The sequence below is a fragment of the Emys orbicularis genome, chromosome 17, assembly GCF_028017835.1.
Source record: "Emys orbicularis isolate rEmyOrb1 chromosome 17, rEmyOrb1.hap1, whole genome shotgun sequence".
Classification (NCBI taxonomy): Eukaryota; Metazoa; Chordata; order Testudines; family Emydidae; genus Emys; species Emys orbicularis.
Genome location: NC_088699.1, coordinates 20,779,339 through 20,790,347, shown reverse-complemented (window position 1 = coordinate 20,790,347; position 11,009 = coordinate 20,779,339). Strand labels below are relative to the sequence as shown.

Genomic DNA, 11,009 nt, shown 5'->3' with positions numbered 1-11,009 from the left:
AAGCAATGATGAGTGAAGTATAGTCTGACCTGGTATTGCCAAGATTTTGTCTTGGTTCTGACCAGGGTGTGATAATGTAATCTTCTCTCTGAGCGGATTCTGGTTACATTACTCTAGAATTAACTAGTCTTTCTTTGGACACTAAATATTTTTATACATCCTTTTAAACCGATTGAATTATGTATCTAAGCAGCCATCCTGGCAGGAGCTATTTGTGAGGGAAAATGAGAGGAATCTAGTGCTGAGCTTTACTCAAAAAATGAGTTGGTGCAATCAGTTGTGTTGGGACCACTGCATCTTGACTTATTTCTGAGGATCTAGTGAAAGCAGGTTACTTTCCTAAGTTCTATCTTTTTCTTATAATGAGGGTGACCTATTGAATCTTGGATGTTCCATTTTATTTACCTTTTTATAAAATATGCGAACTTGGTTAAATTGTAATTGAGTAAATTATGCAATCACTATTAATGAGGCCTTTTTAAACTATGTTCTAATTCAGCTTTCATTTTTTTTCCAGGTCTGGTTAATAGTTTCATGTTCAGATGTCTGCTCACATGGAGTACAATGGAATAATTGGAGCATCAAATCCAACACAGTATCTTTGTAAGACTTGGGTGGGGATTTTAGAGCAATACTGAATGCTTAAAGGATATAACCAGTTAAGTAAAGAAAGAGGTGCCGGGGTAGAAAAAGATTTATTATTTTGCTACTTAAAACAATCATTGAAGTGCAAATACAGACTGAAGTTCTAGTGTCATGTACAGTAACTCACTTAATGTTGTAGTTATGTTCCTGAAAAATGCTACTTTAAGTGAAATGATGTTAAGTGAATCCAATTTCCCCATAAGAATTAATGTAAATTGTGGGGGGTTAGGTTCCAGGGAAATTTTTTTTCACCAGACAAGACGACATATTCATATACTGTGTGTGTAAAATAAATAAAAAATAAACTTTAAACAAAATTTAATACTGTACACAGCAATGATGACAGCATGGCAGAAAGAGACAGACACACACCATGTGTAAGAGAGAGATGTGCGTTGCCCCTTTAGGTACGCTGACCCCACTCTAAGTACACTGCTGGCAGCAGCTGCTGTCTCAACTTGCTGATCTACTTAAAAAGGCAAGCTCCCTCCGTCCTGAGCCCTGTCATGGCCCCCTGCTCTGTGGGGAACTTACGGGGGGGGGGGGGCTGCTGGTCCACCCTGGTTCCAGCCCCCCACCAGCTAGCTCCAACAGGCTGCTCTTTCTGAAAGCAGTGGCCAAAGCAGGTGGCTGCATAACATAAGGGAGCATTGCACAACTTTAAATGAGCATGTTCTCTAATTGATCAGCAACAAAACAATGTTCACCGGGACGACTTTAAGTGAAGAGTTACTGTACTAACTTTAAAATTATATAAATCTTAGGTCATGACACTAATGAATCACTGATTTAAAATTAACGTAAAAGGTTCAAAGTCCATAGGACTAAGCGTAATTCAACAGAAACGTCAGTGATCAGTCATGGGCTGCAATAAGGAGACAAACTGTTTTCTTCACTTGTGCTAGCTGAGAGTGAGGAGCACTATTGGACACCAAAAGACCCTGGCAAAAAATTAACCCTAAAACCACCTTTTCAATAAACACTCTAGCCCCAGTCTGGTAGCCTTTATTTACATGAGCAGTCCCACCGGAGTCAGTGGGACTATGTTTGTAGATCTGTGTAATCAAGCCTTCTGGGGCTGGCCATGTTGTAAGGTTGTATTGTTCTCCTGGAGCATCTTGGTTATCAATTTTTCAGAAAAAATGTAACAACTGTTGGGAAATATTTGCTGAATCAAGATGTAATGGATGATATGAATTAATTCCAAATCAGAGCTATATTAAAGCCTTGTAAAATCTACTTAATCTTGAATAATCTTTCACTGAATGTGACTCTTTTTTTTCCCCAATAAGGTGTGTTTGCATGAGCTCCCTTAAGCTGGTGAAGTGTCTATATTTATAGATCCCATAACTATTTGTGGAGGCAGCAAAATGAGCCTGCCTTCCTATTAATATGCCTCCAAAGGTAGAGGTAGCCATTAGCACTGGTCTGGTATCTAAAGTGACAGCTTTCATTTTAACAGTGTACAGGAGTTAAGGACCCTTCTTGTGCCTCAAAGGATTTAAAAAAAAAAAAAAAAAACTTGGCTCTTAATGTGAAAAGATTGTACAAGTTCTTTGAGGCAAGTTGTTAAAAGGCTAAACTGCTGTTTCTATAATGTATTGTAATACCATACCAGCTAGGATAGTCTACTGCTGCCCTCTGTAGTTTCAGTAGAAAGTAGAGTAGCAGCCGTGTTAGTCTGTATCTGCAAAAAGAACAGGAGTACTTGTGGCACCTTAGAGACTAACAACTTTATTAGAGCATAAGCTTTCGTGGGCTACAGCCTACTTCTTCGGATGCATATAGAATGGAACATATATTGAGATTATATATATATATATATATATATACACACACACACACACACAGAGAGCATGAACAGGTGGCAGTTGTCTTACCAACTCTGAGGCCACTTACTTAATTGGCCTCTCAGAGTTGGTAAGACAACTCCCACCTGTTCATGCTCTGTGTGTGTGTGTATATATGTGTGTGTATATATAATGTTCCATTCTATATGCATCCGAAGAAGTGGGCTGTAGCCCACGAAAGCTTATGCTCTAATAAATTTGTTAGTCTCTAAGGTGCCACAAGTACTCCTGGTTTTTTTAAGTAGAAAACAAGGTTCGTACTTCGTGAAAAGCCACTCCTTCAAACTGGCTAAAATTAACCAGTTAATTTTGGTTGATTAACTAGATCAACCAAAGTGCTGTGGAAGCAGGAATCACCTTAAAATCACCACTAGCCAACTTCTATATTCTTCCTGCTTAGAGATCAAAGGAGACATTTCAGTATGACCAAATGGTCTTAAGGTGCTAAATGAAGCTACACTACACCAGTCCTAATTAAAACTGCAGCCTAAGTCTTAGCTCCTCTTCAGTATGAGGGCACTGCGTGATTTTACTTTGATACATTGGGTCTCCACCAGCTGTCCATATATTATGATGAAAGCAGCTACAGTCTGATTCACTTCATGCAAATATAAACTTTCAGATGAGCAGTTTACTAGTGGTTTAAACTATTAGATAACAGAAGTGGAATGAGTCTAGTTAGGTCCTAATTCCCAGTATCATGATAGATAGCAAAGCTGCTTCTTTCTTCCTTCCTATGTCAGTAATCCTGGTTCCAGTTTTTATCTGGCTTCAGTCACATATGCTCAGTAAACCCAATTCAGACAGAGGGCATCCTTTCCCTAGTTTGTGCTTGTGCTGCCTGGCTTGCTAACTTCACCCCTGAGTCATCCAACGGAAGATGGGAAGAAGCCTAAATTTATGGCAAACTGATATGAATTGGGGGCACAGCCCTGTTCTGTAAATGCTCTTGTGAATTCCAAGATGGAGTAATCTAGAAGCAGAGCTAGGGAGAACATAGGAAGTGCCAGCCTGGAGCTGATCAGTGGTTTATTTAGGCCTGTATCTGCCTTTGACAGTGGTCAGTACCAGAGCCTTCTGGTTGAGAATCTGTCAACCTAGCCCTGGCATCTCAGAATTGGATAGAGCAGCATTTAAGGCAACAACAACCCTAGTGCTGCTGCTGAACTTAGTGTCCAAATGTGCCTTAAAGCCTGATTACTCTGCTAATAAACGGTCCCTGTACCTTTTACTGCCCTAGTAATGTGTTATACGCAGTCCGGCTGGCACAAAAGTTGTGTTCCACGTACAAGAACCTAGAGTATACAGTGCCTGAACCAATTATGTATCTGCTTTGTAAGCGTCAGCGCCGTGCACTCCCTTCAGCTTTCAGGGGAGTACAGCTTAACAAGGTGCTGCAGCTCTGTTGCATAGCCGGTGATGGGGCACCTTTGGTGACTCTTTATATAAGTGTAGACACAGCGATAACAAAACACAAAGCCGGATGTGGAGAGGACTGTGTCGTTGGCTCGGATTTTATGGCACAACGGGCACACTGTCTTCAGTTTTGGTAAGAGAGGTGAGCCTGTGCCGTAGTCCAGGTGTACAGGTGGCGGAGGAGTAGGCAACGCAGTCAATGATTTGATGGTCTCCTGGTTCTCCGATGAGTACCACCAGTCCAGGAACTGCAGGAAGAACACGCCCACGGAGAGGCTGGTGGACAGGGATAAGGCAACACCTCCCAATGCTTTTTTCACTGCTGATTGCACTTGCTCTTTAATGCTGCAGCAGGGAGATAAGGTACAGACAGATAATTAGCACCCAGTCTAGGCACCTGTGCAAACTAATAGTGCAGGTAGACAATAGGGCAGAGGCAGTACCTGACTCTGCATACTAGACAGACTTTAGGGCTAGTCAGCTACTGCTTTTTAAAAAGATACCTTGTTACAAATGTGTGATGTTTACAACATTTAGAATCAACTGAGGAAATGAACAACAGAGGTATTTTAGGGAGGTGTAATTTGGTGCATGGGGCATGGAACTTTTTAAAACTTGGAAAGTAGGTCCAGGCCCATTGAAGTTCTTAGGTGGAAGGACTGGGGTTGAAAAGGATTGGGGTACAAAGGAATTCACCTGTGGTTTATTGTTTCAAAGCAGGCTAACATTGGGAGTGTCCAAAACGCATTGCCTTCTGTTCAGGATTTCTGTAGGAACAGAATTGCTAGTCCCAGTCCACTGGTGGACAATTGGTCCCACCCACTTCTTTGGTGGCAATCTCAGAAGACTACCCAAGGATTGAACAGGTCACAGAGATTGCTCACTGCAAGTTAAGGCAGTTTTGCAGTCAGGGACCTCTGAAGTTAACTCTGACAGGCAGGCTACTAGACTCTGCTCCCCCTTTCAAAGGTGGTCACATTGAGCTTTTAAATATAAAGGAAACATATTTGACAATAATAGGAGCCCTGTTTGACCCCCATATGGTACCTCTTCACACAGGCAGTTTTATGCTAAAGCACTATCTGGGAATAGAAAGACAGCCCTGAATATTCCCACATAACACTGCAATAATTCTAAGCTGTATTTGTCTGGCTCCTTTCTAACTTACCTGTGAGCTGGCTGTTGACTTGCAGTAGCTACTGCTAGTTTCTGCTCCAATGCCTGGATGTCCTCTGCTGTCAGCCTAACCAGGCGTACACCAGCCAGGCCCAGCAGTGGGGAATGATGCTGAGCCTTACCAAGGATATAGCACAGCTGCTGGCTGAGAAACCAGCCCTCCCAGGCCATGTTTACAAAGGGATAGGCTGCTAAAAAGGCCCTGTAAAAGCGCTTCCAGGAGGATGATGGAGGATGGATGGAATATTCGTCCTCTTCCCTCAGACTAGAGACTAGTTTCTCCAACTTTGTTTTCAGATAAGGAACGAGAACCAACAAGAGGAGAGACTTCCAGTGTTGCTTCTTTGGCAGCCCAGTACTGGCCAGCTGATGCAGCCCCCTGCTGTCTCCCACCGCTATCCTCTTTAGGCCATAGAAGTTTTCTGAAAAAGAGGCGCTACACCTGGACAGAAAATGCTGCTGGAGCAACAGATCCAGGAGGGTGTAGATCTCATCAAACCAACGCCAGAGGAAGCCATAGCGGCCGGGATTGGATTCAGCAAGCGCCTAACATAAGATACATGGAACAGGGAAGGAAGTGGTGTCAAAGAGCCATTCACTCACTCAAAGCAATTATGGCCTATGTATCCAGTATAAGAAATGGTTCAGAAACACAGACCTGAGCAGTGATCAGAATAAGACACTGGCTAATAGAACTTTGGCCCTGTGGAAAATTAAATCCTTCAGTTTGCTACCAGCATATGACTGGCAATACTGTATCTATGTGTGACTTAAGCCAGATGTGAATTCCAGGGGTGAAAGGTGAGTAAAGAGCATTTCACAGGGGACATGGTAGTGATCCCCCTCATTCCCCAATAACGGAAGTATATCCCCTAAAACATTAACTGTCTGCGTATGTATCCTCACTGGAGACTCAAATGCACTGTATATATCTGTGTTTTCCCTCCATGAACATTTGTTCGATATAAATGCCTTAGTACTCCATGTCTGGAACTAAAGTAGCATTGTCAGCAACAGTCCAGGCAGAAGGACTTAGATCTGGGCACTCATCCCTTTGTGTGCTAGAGGAAAAGGTGAAGCACGGAGCCAAGACCTCATGAGCGCCAGTCAGTCCTAGTTCTGCTTTTGACTTCATCTGTTTTTTTGGACAAGCCACTTTACTTCACTGCTTGAGTGTCCTCAGCTGGAGAGAACATTTCCCTCCCTCACGGGCTTGCTGAGAGGACTAGTTAATGTTTGCACAGTGATCTGAAGATGGGGAGTGCTAATCAGTGCACTAATTATATGCAATTTATCCGATTCTTCAACAGCACAAAGGAAATGTCATGTACCTACCACAGGGCAACTTGCTTTCCACACAAAGGAGCCCTTTAACTTTATTTTTGGAAGTCCAGCATTCTCAGCTCCTGTGCCATTATAGCAACAGCAGTGGAGAGAGGTTACAATCTGTGTGCTATACTGAGCCAATGCATCTGCTCAGGCACAGGCGTTGTGCATCCTAAGATAGCACTTTGCCCTTTAATAGCACCTTCCATTCAACAATCACCAAAGTGGTTTCCCAGCGCTAATGAATTAGCTCTCCCAACCTCTGTGTGAGGTAAGTATGTATTATCCCTCATTTTACAGATAGAAAAACCAAGGCACAGAGAAATTAAGTGACTTGCCTAGGGTCTATGGAGAGTCAGTGTCAGAGCCAGGAATAGGATACAGGAGTCCTGATTCTGCTTTAATCATTAGCCTGTCCATGAGAAGAAGTACAGGGTAACTGACACCAAGCACATGCTTGGCACAAATTCAACTTGAACACTGTCACTTATTTTTAGAATCATGACACACAAAAACTTGTCTTCCAAGGTTCAATCCATAACACATGTTTATGATGGAGTAGTAAACCACTAGGTGTTTTGGACAAGCCACTTTACTTCACTGCTTGAGTGTCCCCAGCTGGAGAGAACATTTCCCTCCCTCACAGGCTGCCACTAGGTGTTTCCAGTGAGAATACTGGCATATGCCCTTCCTTGAAATAGCACTGCTGCACTAAAGTTTTGTAAATGCAATCAAGTAACACAGTCACTGAGACTTCAATGCTATACGCAGAAGATGCTAGGTGGCGACTTTAGAAGGTACTATTCCCCCTATGAAATACACACAGCTTTTAACTTGGCCTACTGTAACACTAAACTCACTTGATGTCATATTTTTATATGTTCACATTTCTTGTGCTCTATGGATACCAGCTCCTCCCTAAAGTCTGGGGGAGGGGGGCGTCTTTACCTTGACCACATGCTGAAGTGCAGGTCTCACTGCTGACATCAAGCTATCCTGGGCCACCACTTCAAAGATGGAAGGCCTGTCATCGCTGGCTGAAGCAGCGGTGAGATGAGCCCCATGCTCTGCCATGGCTTCCTCCGTGCAGAAGGATCCTGACCTCCCTCACGGTAACTGGAACAAAGGAAACAGCAGTTAGGGGGGGTTGTTTTAATGCTGAAAGTCCTTCCCAGCCCAAGGGAAAGGGCTGCAGGCTGAGCAGCTGCTGTGACGCTGGCATCGGTGCCCCACGCGAGGGACCTGGAGGGGCACCGAAGGGAGCCAGCGTGGGGGTGGGCCAGCTGGGCTGTCTCAGGCTCTGACCAGGTGGGTGAACGAGCATCCAGACCATGGGTGAAACCGCTTTGCCAAGCGGCCTCTGGGAGTCCCCAGGGAGGAGGGAGGGAGGTCCGTGGGGTGGGGCTGAGCGACCCCGGGCTGGCCCCTGCTGCCTGGAGTCTGCTGGGGGCGAGGGGCCGCGGGTCACGCCAAGGACCAGCTGAGATCGGGGGGGGGGGGGGGCAGCCGTGCCCACGGGGCGCCGCACAGCTGCCGCGGAGGGGGGAGGGGACCAGGCTCCTGGGGGGAGGGGCTGGGTCTCACCGGCCCGGCCCCACACTTACCCCAGCGCCGGGCCCAGGCTGACCAGCGCCTCCCCCGGGGGAGGGCGGGTATTCCGGGCCCCACTTCAGAGCAGCCCCCGGAAGCGGGAGCAAGAGGCGACGCTCTGCCCCCAGCCGTGTCTCTATGGCCGCGGCGGCACGGACACTCTAGGCGGCGGGAGGGGGGACACTCTATCACCCTCAGTCTTCCGAGCCGCCCCGCTTCCGGTTCCCGTCCCCAGCCGCCGCCTCCGCAGCGGTGTGTGTGTGTCCCCGCCCCGCCCCGCTCTGCCCTGTGCCCGACGCCCCGCTGTCCCGGTGAGTGTGGGCCGGCCCCGCCCGGGGAGGGGCGCCGGGTGCCGGGCCCGGGTCGGGGGGCTCTGGGCGGGGCGGGGCCGGGGGGGGGCTCTGAGGCGGCCCCGGGGGTGGGGCTCCGGAGGGGAAGAGGCGCCCTGGGGTGAGGCTGGGGCAGGGCCCTGGGGCGCCGGAACGGGAGCTGCCCCCGGCGGGTCCCGCTGCCCTTTGTTCCTAGTGCCGGGCGGAGCGATTGGAGGCTGCGGCCTCTCGCCCCCCTTCGCCGGGCACCTGGGCTGCCCCCAGAGCGGCCCTAGGACGGACCGGCCCCGCGCTTTGGGGGGACGCGGGGTCCAAGGCGGCCTGGGGGGCTAGCGGGGGGCCTGGCGCCGGCTCTCGGGGGAGGGGGCGGAAGCTGGAAAGAGGCGGGTCGGGGGGAGGGAGCGGGCTGGGTCACTCGCTGCTGCCAGCGGCAGCCCCCCCGCTAACACCCCACGCCGCCCTGGACCCCACGTCCCCCTGAAGCGTGCCCCCCCCCCCAAGCGCGTTAAACCCAAACATTGGTGGAGCCGGACCCACGTTCCTAAATATTGGTGGAGCAGGGGCACCACAGGCCCTTATAACTGGCCGCCTATGCCCAGCCCCACTCGGACCATCCCTCGCCACCCAGGAGCTGTTACTGGGTGGATGAAGCACACACAGCTGGGTGGGCTGGCTCAGCGCTTAGTCTGGCTAAACCGGGGCTGTTTCCTAGGGAGATTGGGGACCCACCCATGGATCCAGAGCGTGTCTACTTCTATGTACCAACTGGGACTGTTCCCATTCCAGAGTTCCCAGGTTAATCATCCACTCAGATTGTCTCAGTCTGAGACTTTTCCCTTTCAGATTTTAAGAAGCTTAGTGTCTTCACCCCTGAGATTACCCAGGGCCGGGCACAAAACTAGATAGGGCCTGTAGGTTCCTGTTAACAGAGTTTTGGGTGGTCAGGATTCGTATTTGTCAGTTGCAAGACCCTTCTTTCTTTGAGGCTATTGTGTGAGACTGTTTGTCTCTGGATGTAGTGATTCCTTTATTCCTGCTCTACTCACTGAATTAGACACATCTGGTTCAATCTAAATTTGAATTTCAAACACTTAAAGGAACAACATGCTGGTGAGCCAGCAGGGCTGCTAGACGAGACTAAAGCCCACTGGGTATTTTCTTGTCATGTTCTTGTTCTTATCTGGGAGTGAACGTAGGCCTTTTGTTGCAAACCTCAAAACCATTCTCAATTTACTTGTTCTGAGTTTAGCTGGTTAGACACTGGGCTCCAGGACGGCAAAGATGAGCCTATCGTTACTTTACAACTTCGGTCATCTTTAAACATCCCTCAGTTCTTGCTAATAAAAATGGCTGTTGTCCATCTTTAAACATGTTTCAGCTTTCCTCCTGTTTTGAATTGTGCAGAAGAAGTTGGCATTTCCTTGACAGTTATTTGAAACCATTATCATTTGTGAATCACTGCTCTCATGTCTCTCTTTGTTTCTTGGGTTTCACTTGAGACTAGCTGTGCCCTGTAATGTGTTTGCTTAGTAAACCAGATTATACTGAGTACCACTGGGAAATTGCCCTTGACAGCATGTGTGAAGCCAGCTCAAACATAGAATGAAGCAAAATACTCTGCACCCTGGGAAAAGGCAGCCTTGTATTGTATTTGGAATATTGTAGCTGTGGTACTTATTAAAATAATAGTCTTAAATGTTATTTGTATCTGCCAAATCAGGAGGTCATTAAGACATGTACTGTGACTAGATTTAAATAAGAGCTGAGTAATTTTATGACTGCTAATGACATTTGTAGCTGAGCAAGCTAAAATAATAAGGGTAATGAAATCTCAGGCTTCAGGGCATAAAGGTCACCTGTGAAGTTTAGCAAGGAATTTTCCTCTTCTGTGTAGCACTGCACAATTAGTTAAATGCGTATTATTGGGTTTCTGGCCTTTCCTTAAATAACCAGGTATTGGCCATTATTAGAATACCAGACTCAATCTGTGCAGGGTCTGGCCAGGGTGATAGATCCTGTGTGTAAGAAAACTAAAGCATAGCGAGAACGACATTAATTCTCATAAAACTGGTCATGTGCCCATTACTTTAGTAAACGAAAGACATGTAAGTCCTCTTTCAAGCGAGGCTAAAATCCTAAGCAGTGTGTCAGCAATAACATTGCAGTGCAAGTAGGCTGCGTTTTTAATTATGAAATGAGACTTGTAGCAACTTCCTCTCTTGGAAAGCTATGGGGATTGCTGCCAAGACTGGTGAGCTTCGGGAGTTTAAATTCAAAGTGATGCTATATCCCCCCCTCCCCTCCCCCCCCCCCCCCCCCCGCTTTTTTTTGAGTATCCTTCCCTGTCTCTGTTTTCAAAATTACCTCTTGTGTTGCTGCTCCCGAACACAAAGCTAGCCCAGTGGTAAAGCAGTAGCAGACCCAGAGTGAACAATCCTGATCAAGGTCACCGTGCTGCAGCTGCTGGGCTGAGGGTAGGTACACCGGCAAGAGCACCACAGGCAAGATCTGATAAGGATGAGGGCATATAGAGACTAACATTTGCTGTTTCCCACTCCTTGGCAGCTGGACAGGATTACAGCTGTGCCTAGAGTCTCCCCTATGGAGAAAACTGAAAGTGACCAGGATTATCTCATTACCTCTGCTGCTACTCCTCATAGGGCTTGTCTATACTTAC

The 11,009-nt window shown here is 47.1% G+C and overlaps 2 protein-coding genes and 1 non-coding gene across 3 annotated transcripts in view; 2 read left to right on the top strand and 1 right to left on the bottom strand.

Annotated features, from left to right (window-relative positions):
- LOC135891091 (Z30 small nucleolar RNA) lies at window positions 1-96 on the top strand. Its single transcript, XR_010562239.1, has one exon. It is a non-coding gene; the product is annotated as a Z30 small nucleolar RNA (small nucleolar RNA).
- Window positions 97-2,858: 2,762 nt separating this feature from the next.
- On the bottom strand, window positions 2,859-8,089 carry PEX12 (peroxisomal biogenesis factor 12). The gene is made up of 4 exons (XM_065418370.1): window positions 8,018-8,089; window positions 7,362-7,529; window positions 5,080-5,633; window positions 2,859-4,256 (listed from the first exon to the last, which is right to left on the bottom strand). The coding sequence occupies exons 2-4, from the start codon at window positions 7,485-7,487 to the stop codon at window positions 3,857-3,859; spliced, it is 1,080 nt and encodes a 359-aa protein (XP_065274442.1). The 5' UTR covers window positions 7,488-7,529; window positions 8,018-8,089; the 3' UTR covers window positions 2,859-3,856.
- Window positions 8,090-8,208: 119 nt separating this feature from the next.
- AP2B1 (adaptor related protein complex 2 subunit beta 1) overlaps window positions 8,209-11,009 on the top strand; it is a 105,547-nt gene continuing 102,746 nt past the window's right edge. Inside the window, exon 1 of the mRNA XM_065418074.1 lies at window positions 8,209-8,314. The gene's annotated coding sequence lies outside the window, so the exon portion shown is untranslated. The remainder of the gene's footprint in view (window positions 8,315-11,009) is intronic.

What these genes read in the sequence shown, in the direction of transcription:
- PEX12 (XM_065418370.1), bottom strand. Translation starts at nt 7,487, where the DNA reads ATGGCAGAGCATGGGGCTCATCTCACCGCTGCTTCAGCCAGCGATGAC. An exon ending in CACTTCAGCATGTGGTCAAG is followed by an intron (nt 5,634 to 7,361) that starts GTAAAGACGCCC and finishes ATCTTATGTTAG; the next exon opens with GCGCTTGCTGAATCCAATCC. An exon ending in AGTCAACAGCCAGCTCACAG is followed by an intron (nt 4,257 to 5,079) that starts GTAAGTTAGAAA and finishes TCCCTGCTGCAG; the next exon opens with CATTAAAGAGCAAGTGCAAT.